The sequence below is a fragment of the Chaetura pelagica genome, unplaced genomic scaffold (genome assembly GCF_000747805.2).
Source record: "Chaetura pelagica isolate M959 unplaced genomic scaffold, ChaPel_1.0 scaffold425, whole genome shotgun sequence".
Lineage (NCBI taxonomy): Eukaryota > Metazoa > Chordata > Aves > Apodiformes > Apodidae > Chaetura > Chaetura pelagica.
The window spans coordinates 1,617,132-1,633,956 of record NW_009953205.1 but is presented as its reverse complement, the minus strand read 5'-3'; the positions used below and the strand labels follow the sequence as shown (position 1 = coordinate 1,633,956).

At 37.7% G+C, this 16,825-nt stretch overlaps 1 protein-coding gene across 1 annotated transcript in view; it reads left to right on the top strand.

Annotated features, from left to right (window-relative positions):
• Positions 1 to 16,825, top strand: part of CHD9 (chromodomain helicase DNA binding protein 9) — a 73,112-nt gene that overhangs the window by 53,385 nt on the left and 2,902 nt on the right. Inside the window, 17 exon segments of the mRNA XM_009997473.1 lie at positions 193 to 389; positions 1,088 to 1,287; positions 1,784 to 1,943; positions 2,882 to 2,971; positions 4,003 to 4,106; positions 4,236 to 4,353; positions 5,017 to 5,074; positions 5,389 to 5,431; positions 5,581 to 5,800; positions 5,927 to 6,129; positions 6,588 to 7,496; positions 9,566 to 9,726; positions 11,210 to 11,434; positions 12,264 to 12,432; positions 13,442 to 13,581; positions 14,047 to 14,268; positions 15,066 to 15,194. Of these exon segments, the coding sequence (XP_009995775.1) occupies positions 193 to 389; positions 1,088 to 1,287; positions 1,784 to 1,943; positions 2,882 to 2,971; positions 4,003 to 4,106; positions 4,236 to 4,353; positions 5,017 to 5,074; positions 5,389 to 5,431; positions 5,581 to 5,800; positions 5,927 to 6,129; positions 6,588 to 7,496; positions 9,566 to 9,726; positions 11,210 to 11,434; positions 12,264 to 12,432; positions 13,442 to 13,581; positions 14,047 to 14,268; positions 15,066 to 15,194 (3,348 nt within the window).

Below are 16,825 nucleotides of genomic sequence, written 5' to 3'. Positions count from 1 at the left end.
TATGAAGCACATTTTTTGGTTGCCTTTAATAGCACAAGATGTGTTTTACATATTTTATGGGTGTTCACTGTTGTACCTTTCCAAAATACTGTTAATGACAGTAGATGAAAATTGTTTCTGAGCTGAAGTCACCTACTTAAGAAAAACTTAAATCAACTGTTCTTCTGCTAACTTTTATTTGCAAATTTGCAGAACAGCCTGGTTATTGATACCCCAAGAATTAGGAAGCAAACAAGGCCCTTTAGTGCTACAAAAGATGAGCTGGCAGAGTTGTCTGAAGTGGAGAGTGAGGGTGATGAGAAACCAAAGCTGCGCAGGCCGTGTGACCGCTCCAGTGGATACGGGAGGACAGAGTGCTTTCGGGTGGAAAAAAACTTACTGGTCTACGGGTATTGTATACATCCTTCTTCCTTAGAGGAACTTAAAATAATTGTATTTTTCAATGTATTAAATTGTATTTATGGAATAACTTTTAGCTATATTGGTAATAACCTCATGTTTATATAGAATATTAATTTATCTGAATTAATCATGTGCTCCGTATCTTTCTGACAGTGTGCAGTTGAGATGCTAGATGAAAACCTTTCTTTCAAGGAGATTGACATGAACATGGGCATTACAGTAGTCCCTCTAAAAATCATTCCATACAGGAAGTGCTGCAGAAAGGGTCCCAACTCTGTAAAATAATAAAGATCTAAAATAAAGACTTGAGGTGACTTGTTGATAATTACAGAACATACAGTGCTTCCATGAGGTGCAAAGAGGAACTGGAAATCTAACCAGTTGCTTTAAGCATACTTAAATCAGATAAGTTGATGTGAAAATAAATTTTTAGGTCTTCTCTCACCCATCTTATAAATTACTTTGTTTGCTTGTCTGTCTGAGTTCCTGTCAGTTTGGGGTCTTAGAAACTTAAAACAGTCATCCACATTTTTTTGCAAAAAGGCAAGTTTTGTTGCAAATGTTACTTTGATATCTCCACTCAGTAAATTATGCTGAAGGAACAAAGTGGAAAGCTAAATATTTTAGAGAGTAACAGGAATCTACAGGCTACTCAAGTGCTGCTTTGTGTTTTGTTTTTGACTAGGTGGGGTCGATGGAGAGAAATTCTGTCACATGGTCGCTTCAAGAGACAGCTGAATGAACACGATGTGGAGATAATTTGCCGAGCTCTTTTAGCCTATTGTCTTGTTCACTACAGAGGGGATGAGAAAATAAAAAGCTTTATCTGGGATCTGATTACCCCAACAGAGGATGGGCAAACGCGAGAATTACAGAATCACCTTGGTAAGGACTTGAGTGTTTCTGCAGTAAAATAGCTTCCTATATATATGTCTGTGGTACAGGGATAAAAACAGCTTCAGATTCTCTCTGGATGTCTCCTGTTTGAAATAAATGGAATTTATTCCACATAAGCAATTCAATTGATGGGGAAAGAAGTGTTATTTTTGCTTTGCTTTGTATTTGATGGCTTACCCAAATGGATTGGTATGCTCTGTGTGAGCTTGCCTTTCATTTTAGTTCATAAGAACCTGTTGTGTCATGTAGGTGACAAGACACTCTCCCATCTTTCCCCTTCTCTTGCTTTGCCTTTAGCTAGTGACATGTACTCCAGAGGTGCTGTAAGAGACTAAAGAGGAAAAAAAAATAACTTGAATGCAGAAGCTGTGATGCTAGTATTTTTTCTGCACTGCAGGTTGCAATATTGATACAGGAATTATAAGTATCACAGGGATCTACACCTACCTGTTTCTGTTACTGTATTCTGTTTTCAACTGTGTAGGCTTATCAGCCCCTGTGCCTAGAGGAAGAAAAGGAAAAAAAGTGAAGACCCAGGCTAGCACTTTTGATATACACAAAGCAGAATGGCTCCGAAAATACAATCCAGAACATCTGTTGCAAGATGAAGGATACAAAAAGCACATAAAACACCATTGCAACAAGTAAGCAGAAGCTGAAGTGTGAATATCGTTTGATGTTTATGTGAAGATTCTTTTTTTCTAATCCCTCATTGTCTTAGAAGACTGAAAATACTTGTGGCCCAAGGAAGAAACAAGTTATAACGGTGTTAGCTTGATTAGAATAAATAGATGGAGTATATTAGGAGGTGAACTGAGTACTTCACATTTAAAATAATTCTTCTCTAATTTTTAAAGAAACCATATGTTTGTATCTGTACAGAGAAAGAGAAAGATCCTCCTAACACCTCTGGGGAGCCTCGGGGACAGCCAGAGGACAGAGATTGGGGATGTTTAGCAAAGGGACTGAAAGCTCTTAAGTCATTGCCCTTGAAGCTTGTATGCTGTTTACCTGGCTTCTAGGCTTCTGAGAATCTGAGCTGATAGCTTGTTGAAAGCTTAATCATAGCCATGAACAAGCTTTTTTAGATCAATTCCTTTTTTTCTGTAGCAAAACTTGTACTCTGCTTGAAAATTGCGTGCAGCTGTAGTCAAGAATTGAGATAAAGCTTTGGGAAGCTTATTGGGCTCATGCACCAAAGAAGGAAGGAATGAAAAGGTGATGTGAAACATACTCATTCTCAGCTCAGTTGATTCTTTCTAAAGGATTTTTCTAAGCAAGAGAAGTGAAACAGGAGTTCGTTCCTGTCAGTGATGAAGCATGAGAGGAGTGTTCTGCTGGCCTTGGTCATTGTCTAGGATGTGAAAGAATTTTTGCAATAAAAGGATTTGTAAAAGTGATTGCAATAAGAAGTGTTAGGTGACCTGAATATGAGGTTATCTCCTGTTATAACTGAAGGAGGTATGTTTTGTGAAAATTACTTAAAAGCTTTGTGATATGACAGAAGACTAAACAAAACCACCCACAACCACTTAAAGCTTTTAGAGTGCTAATATTTGTATTTCTTCTGTTCTTTGTTTAGGGTCTTGCTTCGAGTAAGAATGCTGTATTACTTAAAACAAGAAGTCATTGGTAATGAATGCCAAAAGGTGTTTGATGGGATTGATGCCAGGTGAACTATAGAGAGGTTTTTTGCTTGTTTTAAATGTAAACTATCAAAACAAAATTCAGATACCTTCCTAGAACTAAATAAGAAATTTTGAAACAAAATAATTGTATCCTTAGGCTGTGTGTAAAATGTTTTTGTTTCCACCTTGTTTACTAAACTTTTTGTATTGACTTGACATGTGGAAGTCCTGATTCCTATTTATGCTTCTATATATATAAAGTAAAATTTGTTAAATCAAATAAGACTGCAGAAGTGAGTGAAAGATAGAATTCTATACTTTACATTTTAACTGGCAGGTTTTTCCTGCATCTTTATGAATGCTTTTTGTTATGTGCTGAGTATTTCAGTAATTTTTTTATAATGGATATACTGCCATTTGGAAATTCTTGAACTCACTGATACAGGAGCTGATGGTGGATAGAAAGTTCTAATTTTATTAAGAAAGCGTCCATAAATATTTCTGAAAGAACAGTTCATCTCATGCTGTTAATTACAAAAGCAGATAATCCTTAGTTTGCTAAGTTTTGCAAGCACAAACTGCTAGGATTTGGTAGGGCTTACTAAGAAAGGAAGGATATTGTATGCTGGTTCTGCTTTTCATCTTCTTTCCCTGTTACTGGTCTCAGTCAGATGCAAAATACCAAGCTGCCTGCATATCTTTTATTGCTGGTTTTAGGGTCTTATTGAATGCAGAGGTGAAAATTTGTATGCCTCAGTTTCTGAGGCATAAGTGATAAATTAACATTCTGTTATGTGGCTTGTTGAATTTAGTAGCATAACTATCCACTTTTTAACTGGTAACTTGCTATTAAATACTAAAGTGAATTAAAAAATTCAAAATTTCAATCATAGGAAACTTTACAACCCTCAAAATAACCTTTGAATTAGTTTGGACGTGGAATGTCATATATGTGTGTGTGAAGAGAAAAGCTTAAAAATCACACGTGAAGTATAAATACACAAAGGGAAAATAAAAACATCTTTCTTACTCTGAATATTATTGATGTTGGTGTCATGTTGATGATTCTCCTTAGTGAAATTGACGTTTGGATCCCTGAGCCAGATCACTCTGAAGTTCCTGCTGAGTGGTGGGATGCAGATGCTGATAAATCCCTTCTAATTGGAGTTTTTAAACATGGTGAGTAGTAGTAGTACAGATGACTGCATTTGTACTTCCACACTTCTTGATGTAAACACCCTACACTCAGGGTTTTTTATAGCTTGCTCTGAAAGCTGAATTTATGCCACTTCTTCTATTCTTTTATAGGTTATGAAAAATATAACACCATAAGAGCAGACCCAGCTCTGTGCTTCTTGGAAAGGGTTGGCAAGCCAGATGAAAAAGCAGTTGCTGCCGAACAGAGAGCAAATGATTATATTGATGGGTATGAGCAGTTAGAAGGGGCATGAATGTTTTGGGGCCTCACAATAAATGAGGCTGAATTTATATGTTGTAATTAATTCTCCTTTTAGCTGGTGCTAGGTTGATGCAATTGTTGTGAAGGATGCTACTTTGCTTTTACTCCCACAGAAGGAAAAAGAGTTGAGGACAGTATAACAGAGCCATTGAAGTCTGGGATTTCACAGTTAAAGGAAAAATGCAGCAACTTGTTATCAAGGACTCTACCTTGTGTTTCTGTATCAGAAATATTGCTTAGTCTGAAGTGCAGAAGCCTTCAGAGGCAGAGCACTACAGATCTATGTAACTGGTTCCAGGTCAGTCAGCATGGTATATTAGTCTTGTGTAGCTAACCAGTGACCCCAGTAGATCCATTTGAGTTAGACACTGCTAACTGCTGAAAGGGAGAATTGCTTTTATTCATTGCTTCATCTGTGAAGTTAGCAGCTGTGGTCATCAAGAATGTCTTGTTAGTGAGGCAGTGAACTGGGGGGGTAGGATTCAAGCCAAAGCTGCCATGAAGTAATTTCCCTGTTTCAAATAGAAAATTTAAACAGTATATCTACCTGAATTAAAGTGAGTTTTCTGAATTGAAAAGAGTGTAAGAACTTATCCAATACCGAGTTATTTTATGTTGACATTTTAACAGGGATGTAGAAGATCCAGAATATAAGCCAGCACCAGCACTGTTTAAGGATGACATAGAGGTATGGTACATATCTATTAATAGCTCATTTTACAGATTGAGAATATAGTCCTTCCACTGAGCAAATTTCTATATTTTTCTACATTTCTTTTATGTTGTTACAACTTCCTCTGTGTGTTTCTACAGCTGTATGGGCAGGGGAAAAAAGGAAGGAATTGCAGTGTAATTATCTTACGCCTTGTTACCCTTTTGCTCAAAATACATTTTACTGTTATTTTTGGTCATACTCATAAATTGCCTACAAGATGTAAGTTTAACCTAAATCTCTGGAGAGGGTTACATTTTTAATTTTGCTTCACTTTTGTTTTTCTACAGGATGATGTTTCATCCCCAGGTGATCTAGTAATAGCAGATGGAGGTAAATACGTAAAACTTCAAATCTGAGCCCTATTTTGAATTAATTCTCCTGACTCTTAGCTAAAATGTATTTAGATGGCCTAGTGTAGAGCCATAAGCACCAGCAATGACTAACTTCTGTATTTTTCCTGTGACTTTGTTTTAATATAGATGGGCAAATGATGGAAGGAGACAAAATCTATTGGCCCACTCAGTCTGCCTTAACAACACGTCTTCGCCGCCTAATTACAGCTTATCAACGAACAAGTAAAAATAGGCAAGCCCAGCAGATCCAGCCAGCATTCCCAATCCAAACCAATATGATGCAGCCTCCATATGAAGAAGCTGCTCTAAATCCAAAGATGGCTGCTAAGATTGAAAGACAGCAAAGGTATGGGCAGCACGCAAATACCCTTTTCTGATACATCCTTATATAAAAAATACGGCAGAAATAATAATTGCTGAGTTAAAATAGTGAAGAAAATTATGTCATTTCCAACTTTTCTTGCTGCTCAAGGTGGACGAGAAGAGAAGAAGCTGATTTCTACAGAGTGGTGTCCACATTTGGAGTGGTGTTTGATCCTGAAAGGGGACGATTTGATTGGACCAAGTTCAGAGCAATGGCTCGGCTCCACAAGAAAACAGATGAGAGCCTGGAGAAGTACTTGTATGCATTTATGTCAATGTGCAGGAGAGTCTGTCGTCTCCCCTCAAAAGAAGGTGGGTGTATATATATTTCTTTCTAGTTTCCTCTTTAATTGCTATTGTCAGTGCATATCCTGTTCTGTGAAGAAGAAAAACTTACTGTCTTTGAGGGTGACAGAGCACTGGAAGAAGAGGCCTGGAGAGAGAGGTTCTCCTTCTCTGGAGATATTCAGAATCTGCCTGGGCACCAACCTGTGCAGCCTGCTCTAGGTGAACTTGTTTTAGCAGGGGGATTGGACTAGATGAGCTCCAGAGGTCACTTCCAACCCCTAGCTTTCTGTGATCTTGAAAAGGTTTTTCTTCCATGTGTTGTAAAAATAAGAGTGAGAGAGAAGGAAATTAGGAAGATATGTGAATTTGAGAGCTTCTAATGGGGAGATACACATTAACTCATGAAAACCATCTTCTCGTAGGACTGATTTGCGGTGAAGTTTTTTTTGCCAGGTTCTCATGTTTGTTTTGTTTTAATACAGAGCTCGTAGACCCAAACATTTTTATCCAGCCAATTACAGAGGAACGAGCTTCTCGGACATTGTACCGCATTGAGCTCCTGAGGAAGGTGCGAGAACAGGCCCTTAGACACCCACAGTTGTTTGAGCGACTGAAGCTGTGCCAGCCAAACCCAGACTTGCCTGTCTGGTGGGAGTGTGGAACTCATGACAGGGATTTGCTTATTGGAGCTGCTAAACATGGAGTTAGCAGGACAGATTATCATATTCTTCGTGATCCTGAACTCTCATTTATGTCTGCGCAAAGGAGCTATAATCAAAATAAAGTGGCACTCTCAAGGACTTCTACTCCACTCTTGCATCAGTACCAGATGGCATTATCTGCTTCTCCTCTTACACCTCAGTCAAGATTGTCAGATGCTAAAGTGAATGCTTTTGAGGATGTGAAAGCTAAAAATGAAAATCTGAAAGAGGACCCTCAGTCTTCTGAAGATGAATCTATGTCTACAGAGGAGGCACAGACAATAATGAAATCTGAACCTTTGAGTCCAAAAAATGGCACACCTATACAAAATACAGACCACAGACCTAGTGTGAAGACTGAAACAGACAGGCGTATGGTGGCAGCAAGGACAGAGCCTCTAACTCCAAACCCAGCTTCCAAAAAACAGAGAGTCAGCAAAAGGGGGTCTGACTCTAGCTCTGAGTCAGACTCTGACTCAGATAGATCATCCTGTTCTTCCAGGTCATCATCTTCATCCTCGTCGTCTTCCTCATCTTGTTCACACTCGCGATCAGGCTCTAGCTCTTCGTCATCATCCTCTTGTTCTTCAGCATCATCATCCTCCTCCTCATCCTCGTCTTCATCATCATCATCCTCATCATCATCGTCTGAAGAGAGTGATAGTGATGAAGAGGAGGCACAAAAACGTGGTATGTGTGTAGTCTTACTTCTGCAGTTTAACTGGTAAACTGAACAAGTTTATTCTTATTGGAAAAATGTCTTTAAAAGGATATGAAATCCCACATAAGTCATCTTAAATAAACACTTGATTCTTCAAGTGAGTTGTAACAATTTCAGGTATACAGCATTTTCTTTGCTTTGTATGGGTTTGTTGGCTGATTGCCTCCACAGGCTCCCTGTGGATTTGGTTCATGTGTGGGAGATCTGAACGGCTGATATTTTCTGGAACTATATATTACGTGTGTCTACCCTAGTACTGTCTGGTTCTTCCAAATATAGAGATTATTTTGGTTTCCCTTTTCGTTTTTTCTACTCTTCCTCACCTCTTTGCAGCTTCCTCGTTGTGCTTTCATAAAATCTGTAAGCTTCCTCCTGTCCAAGCTATAGTGTGATGGAAGCTGCTTTTTCTTATAAACTGGAGGTGGCCAAGCACTGCACTTGCACTGAGAATTTTCAAACACTTGAAAGTATGTACTTGCTTAGAGAAGACTGAGGCCGTTATAGAGCATAGGACCAAATAACACAGGCACTTAGGAAAGCTTGAAAGTAGAAGCTGAAATCTCAGATGTACAATTTTTAATAAGCCAACCCATCAATATTTAATCAATTTTGATACTATGAATTGTCCCCTACCCTTGCTGTGTTGTAATTTAGAACATGAAAAGATTTCTCTACCGTGTGTTTACAGATCATAGTGGAAAAAGGAAGAGGATGGAATTAGGCAGTGAGATTCAGCATAAGGAAAAAGCTTTTTTTTTTTTTTTTTCCAGTGCCTCAGGGAAAAAGGCACTGTGTTAAATCAGATGGATATTTTGTTTGTGGAAGTGACAAATGTAAACCATAGGTTAACTTGCTGGGCAAGTCATATGCCACTTAAACAAAATGATTAAGATGTTGCTGCCTGTAGCAGTGGAAGGACATCTTCAGAGGAAACAGTTGTATGCAAACATCAAAACAGTGAGAGAAAAGAAATGCTTGTATGACATAAATATTCAGATTTACTTGGTGGATACTATAACATGTGCTGTAAGTCCAAATATTAGGCTTGCTGTCTGCCAGCTCAATCTGTTTAGGCAAGTAATTGTGCTGTCCTCAGACTGCAAAATCTTGTACATCAGTGAGCCTTTCTTTTTGTGGCTATTTTGCAGTAAGTTGGTGTTGAAAGGATTAGTCCATGGTGGAATTCTGTTAACTTAATCTGCATTTTAATTTTAAGCCCAGGCTTTATTTCATATGTTTTACAATGATTGTGGACCTTGGGCATACTTTTCACATTTGAAATGTCTTGTAAGGGAGAGCTCAATTGGATTTATACATACCTGCTGTTAAGGACAAATTTGACTTCTGTAGAGTTGTCCCTTAGTGCTTCTGCTCCTTGTGCTGATACAGTATTTACCTTTTCAGGCTGCATCTTTTTGTTTAGTTTTGTTTTTGTTTCAGACTGTTCCCCCATGTCACAGTGAAATTTAGATTGTTGTCTGGATGGAGGTAAAACAGTGAGGAGGGGGGAAGTATTAAAGTCAGACAACACACTAAAAAGATCTTAGGAAAAATTCTCAGTCATTGTAACAAACTAAATTATGCAGAGACACGTTCAAAACATGGAATATTCAGCATTCCATCCAGTAAATGAAATGGGACTTTTTTTTTTTTTTAAATCAGTATCCCAGTAGATTTGCCATGTTCTGATGATAGACACCTTTTGTTACAGTGTAATTCTATGTTTTAGTACGTTTTCTTACAAAGGAAATACATTAAAATAAGTGACTGTCTATCAGATTGTTCTGAAATGTGTGTTCTCAAATAACTGTTTGATTTATTACACTCTTGAAATATTAACAGTAGTATGTATGGAATTGACATGCCTGGAAGAAGATTATCAGTCATCCTGAAAAACTGAAGAGATAATTCTTCAGTTTCACTTCATGTTTGGATTTTTTCTGAACATTTTTTAATGCATTTTGTTCACCTGAACATCTTACCACGAGCATTTACCTGCCTTTCAACATTAAATGATATTGGTGTTTTTATTTAGCAGAAGGAACTCAGCATATAAAAGCATATGATGAAGAGAGTGTGGCATCTCTGAGTACAACACAAGATGAAACCCAGGACAGTTTCCAAATGAACAATGGGACACCAAATTCCAGTTATCTCCTACAAGGTGGATACATGTTGGCTGCATCCTACTGGCCAAAGGCAAGTTCATAATACTATTTTGAAAACCAGAGTTGTCAGGGAAGGTGGGCTGTGAGATTAGTATTCAATTTAAATATATTACAGCCATACCACTGAGATCTGGGGAGATCCTGGGTGGGCGGAGAAAAACCATGAAACAACAGTAATTTTTTGTGGTAAACTACAGTATAATTATGATGAAGCATTTTATGCATCAGTTGTAGCTATATCTGTAAAAGAGAGAATGTTCACAGAGGAAACAGAACTTTAAAGGAAGCATATATATAATTAAGATCATTTATCAGGTATTTGAATGATCTTAAGTCAGTGAGAGGAATTGTTTACAGTACTCAAAGAGAATGTAAAAAAAGAAACAGCACGAAGTTAGTTAACTTAAGTATTAAAAAAACTTTCTTAATAGTGGTAGGATTTCTTCAGCTACTCTGCAAAATCCTAAGTAATGTTAAGGTGTAGAGTGGCTGAAGCACTGGTGTAGAACAACTTTTACATTAAAATTAAGTTATATTATTCAATATCTCTTTTAGTGAAATAAGTGGAATTCTGAAGTATTCTTTGAAAAGATAATAACATTAAGTGACTGGAAATTCATCTTGTTTGATACAAATACCGAATATTTTCAAGCTTTTTAGTTACAATTGAATTTCTGTGGCTGACAGCTTGGAAGACTGTAGGACAGCTAAACACTTCGAGTTACTAGTTTACTAAGAAGATGAAGCAAAAATGGTGAATTGTTGGGAATGCCTGTTCACTATATAAACTTTCATTGTCATGTATTTTTGGATAGGTATCTTCCCTGACATAAGGAAAATGAGGCTGACTTGGACATACTCTGGGCCTGAAAAATCTGCTTTCTTTTATAGTCAGTATTACACTTCCAGGTTTTAGTGTGTCACTCTTTTTTTAGGTGTAGGATAGCCCATATGTTGCTAACTTTTGTGACAGTTTTTTTTGATGCTTGTATTTTTCAATAGTTGTAAAGAAATTTTAGTATGTTTAGTGTGTTTCTCAGCGTGTGCTACATAAAAAAAAAATATACACTGGCATTTTAATAAAAAAAACTAACTTCAAAGTCTCCTTCTGTGGAACAGACATGAGATGCAAATTAGCTTAAAAATTCATAGCCAATCACAGGCTATTACATTCCTTGTAATGAAGGAAAAGTTTCAAGGTCAGTAATTGAGGAAAGTGTAAAGGAAGGTAGCACAGGAGACACAGGATGATAAAGCAGGAAAAATAGATGTATGATCTGAACTTTCAGGAGCTTATAGTTCTTGTTTACAGGTTGTGAAATTAAGTACAGAGGTGGCTTTCAGGAAATTTTAGAGGGAATCTGCACAAATCCAGGAACTTGGAAATCTTTTAGGTCCAAGTCCTGTGACTTAACGGTTTTGTAGTTTCTTTTTATAGAAGCAGAAGGTAATACATGTAATGTGTACAGTGTGGTCAGCATTACCATTACCAAAACATTTCTTCTTTTTTGTAGGATCGAGTTATGATCAATCGACTTGATAGTATTTGCCAAACAGTGTTGAAAGGCAAATGGCCTTCAGCCAGAAGGAGCTATGAGACCAACACGGTGGCATCTTTCTACACAACCAAACTTCTGGATAGCCCAGGTGCAGCTGCAGATTACAGTGAGCCCAGTGCACCAACACCCCCTCTTGCAGGTGTTAAAGAAGAATACGACCAGTCACCACAGATGTCAAAGGTGAAGAAGCATGTACGAGAAAAGGAGTTTACAGTGAAAATCAATGACGTATGTTTATTTTTATTGCCCTAGGACCTGATTGCGATTGCGGTGTGCGGCATGCTTTACCTGCAAGTGGCTGCCTGCTCTCACTCTCACTCCCTTCACACACTTGTTTGTGGGTATTTGGGTCTGCTGCTTCTGGGCACTGAGTGTTTGCTTTTGGGGTTTGGTCTTTTGGGGGTTTTTTCTTTTTTGTTGTTTTTGTTTTTTTTAATTTGTGTAAGCCACTGGAAGGAACGGTTTCTCTTTCTGAATTGGAATTTTACCTGGTTTATGCTGTTTCTAAGAAATATGGTTAGTAAAAGAAGGTATTTCTATTGTTTGGCTTTTTTTTTAACATCTTGGCATGTCCTAATCAGCAATCACTTTATTTATATGGAAGGTTACAGGTAAATTTCCCAGTTTAAATGCAGGTGAGAAGCTTCAAACATTTTTCTTCTCCATAGTTTGAGACCTGTTGGGAGCACGTGAAAATGTATGAAAATTTTCTTTTGTAATTGGGCTTGGCATTTCTGTAGGTCTAGATCAGGGAGCTAGACAGTTGTTCAGTGTCTGGATTTTCAGCTAAGGTAGCAGGTGTTTTAAAATCTATATTCATGGAAGCAATTCTGTGACATTTATGTTCAAATTAGTTTGCATGGAAGACAAGCAAAACTTGTTTTGAGGTCTGATACAATGTTTTTGTTCTTCCTCAACTCTTTTCTTGAGTAACTGTGAGAATCCTGATTCTGAAGTAGTAATTTCTACTTCAGAAGAGACTCTTCTAACCCTGGAATTTATTTAACAGGAAGGTGGTTTGAAATTGACTTTTCAGAAGCAGGGACTGTCTCAGAAAAGGCCATTTGAAAACGAGGAAGGTGCATTGGGACAGCAGCAATACCTGGCTCGGCTGCGTGAACTCCAGAATGCTTCAGAAACCAGCCTTGTCAACTTCCCAAAATCACTTCCTGAATCAGGTACATAAAATGCCAGAAGATGGAAGAGTTAGTAATAAATCTCATCCTCTAGCTTCCTCTGGTGATCTGTGTTTCAGCAGTGGAGAGAGATGTTTGCCATGTCATTTGTTCACAACTGCAGTCTGGAGGCGTTCTCGAGTGTGTTAAGGAAACTGGACACCTGAGTTGAGGCATGAGGTTGAGCCACATGAATACTCTGTGTCAGTTACTGAAACCTGCATTGATTAGAAGAATGCCTTTATACATTATGAACACCTCCACAAGAAGATGTTAATAATTACAGTGTAGCACTCTGTGCTGACAGTATCAGTTAAAATCAGAACTTCTTGTGGCTGGTTTGTACATTAAGAGTTCCAGGCTTATTGCCTGTGTTAATTTGCACTTGTCATATTCTTTCCTGTGTCTCATGTAAAGACACAGTGTACAACAATAGTGTGGAACCAGCTGTGGCTTATAGCCAAAACCAGCCTATTTTCATAAAAAATAACAGTAGGCATACACAGACAAATAAAGATGAACCTGAAGTAAACAGTTAAAATTAGGATTAAAATTGGGTGCTTGATTTGGGCCAGCTTCTGATTAAATGACTGTAATTAATTGAGATTGCATACATGTGCAGATGAGAACATGTCCTTTAAACAAAATACCACCCTTCGCTTGTACTTTGTAGTTTCTCATTCTTGTTCAACATAGCATTAAGGACTTGCCCTGAACATTTAGGCAAATCTGCCATGGACAGTGTGTGCTGTCAGCAGTTTTTAAGAGCTCTCCTTCCTGTACAGATTTATTTGGAGGGGGTAGGGAACAATAATAGGAAAATTTCTTAGTAGAGTAGCTTTTCAGAAACTGATATTGTGTCTTAAACAGTTGTAAAACAGTAGGTGATTTCTGTTAAATATTGCTTGTAGAAATTACATGCTCTTGCACTATTTCAAGCCATTTTAATCAGACATGTTTCCTATTGTAAACAGCTCAGGCACCTAACTAATTTTATTGTATCATTAATTAGGTACTTCCAGTCACTTAACAGCCAGTGCCAATGGAGTCATAGTTGACAGCCAGCCTGTAGTCAAAAAGAGAAGAGGAAGAAGGAAGAATGTGGAGGGAGTTGATGTTCTCTTTTTAAATAGAAATAAGCAGCCTAATCATGTAAGTAAACCTGATTTTATATCAAAAAACAAGGTCCAAATTAGTGTTAATCCCTTAGCTGAGCCTAACCAGCTGTCAACATACAACAAAACTTTATTACTCAAAACTGTGGAGTTGGGTTTTTTCTGAAATTGTTCACTGGCAGTTTATGACTACACAGAGTTTGACTAAATATTCAGTATATTCAATATTGATAACTGTTTTTTAAACTAAATTTAATTCTAGTTTTGGTGAATTGTAGTTAACAGTGTATTAATAAAAACTTGGTATTTGACTTTTGACAATCCTTCCTGTAACATCTATTATATGACCTCATTGTACAGTCACTTAAAGGGAGCTCTCCTTAGGGCATGAGCATGTGCATGACTATCTGATGGACTGTGGCCTTTGTTGTATCATACATGGAATAATTGTGATGGTTTGTTTCCTATGGAAATCTTAGTCAAATGTTTTTAATTTCTCCAGGTTAATCCAGCTATTAACTCCTGTCAAGTTGCTGCAGGAATAAACCCAGCACTGACTTACACGCAGTCCCAAGGGATGCTTGATGCAGAGAGTCCAGTTCCTGTTATTAACCTGAAAGATGGAACAAGGCTTGCAGGTGATGATGCCCCTAAAAGAAAAGATTTAGAAAGGTGGCTTAAAGAACATCCTGGATATGTTGAAGATTCAGGAGCTTGTATTCCTGTGAGTATTCCTTTCACTTCTGTTTTGAGCTAAATGGTAAAACATTTCTCATAAAATGTGTTTGGTTTTGTATTCTGTGTTACATGGAATTATTCTTCGATTTTGTTTAGAACAGGGAAAATATTTGTTTCTTTTTACATAATTTGAGCTCCACCAGCCTTCCTTTTCCCCTCACAAATGTATCGGCCAAGAAAAGCAATACCAAACAAAGGTATTTGCCTTTGTCTTATTTAACCTAGGATTAAAAAGTTTCTAAGATAAGACTCATATTACCATGATACTGAAGATAGGAGCTGAAAATGTGTAATAGCACATTTAGTGATGTGCAGGAGGATTAAAGACTTCCCCTGTGGGATCTATCTCATACCTACATTGCAGTGTTATGATAGTGACGTTTGTATGTGGGCATGATATTCTCATTTTACCTCTGAATGCCAGATGTGTTTGTGTTGAACAGAATGTAATAAGATAATAGTTATGATTTCTGGAAAAGCATCCCTACTTCTCCATAAAGATGTTATGATACAAAATAGTGGCAACATTCCTGACAGTTAAAGCACTGTTAAAAGCAACAAATATTAAAGCAATGGGTAGAGGCATCAGAGAGAGGATTTTATGCTGTCTACTGGGCTGCTTACTGTAAGATTGTGATTAGTAAATTAGTATTGTTACTAAAATATTTCTGAAATGGAAGATCATTTCCAATGAATGCCTGAGTCAAGAGAATGCTCAGATCCCTTACCATTTAAAAAAGTTATATCAGGAAGATAATTGGCTTTTTAATTCCTTTGTAACAGAGGATGCAGCTGCACGATGGGAGGCCCAAACAAAAAAGACACCGTTGTCGAAACCCTAATAAACTGGATGTTAATAGTTTGACTGGTGAAGAACGTGTTCAGCTCATCAATAGAAGGAATGCAAGAAAGGTGGTTCATCCTGCTGCTCCCATTGCTGTGTTACCCAAAGGACAAGTTACCTGAACTCTTAATACCATACTTGCTAAACTATAGTGTGCAAAAAAATGAAAGGTTTTGGTTTTGAGGTTTTGACACAGAGCAAGAAAATCAAGGACAATCTTCTAGTTAGTGCTTTCCAGTTCTGAATTTTTTTAAGATGAGGCTGGACACTCACCCTGTGGTTGATTTTCAGGTGGAATTGAAGGTTCTGCTGTGATATTTGTGCCACTCACAGCACAGCAGCACAGCCACTGAAATTCATGTTCTGATCCAAGTAGCAATACTCTCACAGGTTCTGAATTGTGTGTACATCTCATCACTACTTCTGACATCATTAAAATTATATTGGTAGTGCATCCTACATGGAAACTTGTCCATTGGAATTGCTTAAATCCCAAGTCCTGGACTTACTTGTTTTTTTCAGTTTATCTGACATTTGACCTTTGTTTCATCACTGTATGTGTGTTATAAACCATATTGCTAAGTCAAACAGTCATGTAACAGGGGACTAGAAATAGAAGGGAGTTTTCTTGTATACCATTTCAGCAATGGAAGATAGGAGACCAGGTGTTGAATTCCTGTTTTTTGACAGGTGATCAAAGTATAGGAAAGGCAAAATGCATCCCAGCAGGCTTTGGGGAAGGCCAAGAGGCAATATTATAGAAAACCAGAACGTTACTGTTATCTGTTGAACTGTCTTGGACAGATGTGTGGGGTGGTGCCTTTGAATGGCAGTGTAGTGCCAGAGCAGCAGTCCAGTGGGAGTTGAGATACTGTGTCAATGTGTAGAGCATTTTTTCTTGTGATACTGCTAGCTTTTCTTTTTCTTAGTGAGCAGTTGCAAGGAAAGCAGTAATGTGTGTTTTTTTTATGCTACTGTACTGAGGTCAGAAGCTTGCTGCATCTGTAGAGGAGAGCAAGGCAGAATCTGGGAGTCTTTAATCTCATCTCAGTGCACTGAGACAGAAGTTCTAAAGAGGAGCCTGTGTGGTTGCTGGTCTCTTGGAAGACAGACCCTTAGCTGCTCTACAGTAAGCCATGATCTGAGGAATCTTTTCAGAGTTTATGATCAAGGAGTGAGAGATTTGATATGTCCTTGTTGTAAAAGCCTGGGTTTTCATGATGGCTTTTTTCTCTAATGAATTCCTACACCTGTCCTACACCTGAGACTGTTTTGCCACTATGTTAACCTCAGTTTTACCATTTTTAACCAATCCTCAACTTCTCAGCATAGAGTCATATAATCATAGAATGGTTATGGTTGGAAGGGACCTTAAAGATCGTCAGGTTCCAATCTCCTTGCTATGAGCAGGGACACCAAACTCTTTTTGTCTCATTTTATTTTTTATTTCAGTTATACACCTAGTACCAGGGTCAGAGGGGACCAGAAAATGTGAGTTTGAGTTGCAGTTTATAGAGAAAGTTGAGCAAAAACTGGAATTCTTTTTCCTTTTTTTTTTCTGGATAATACTTCTGATTAACTTCAAAGCTCACCTTCCTGCTTATATCATTTTATTAGGGTGTGCTAATAGCTAGCAATCTTAACTTGGCCATTTTAGCGTTAAAACATAGGAGAAATAATGTCACAAGAGAACCAGGGC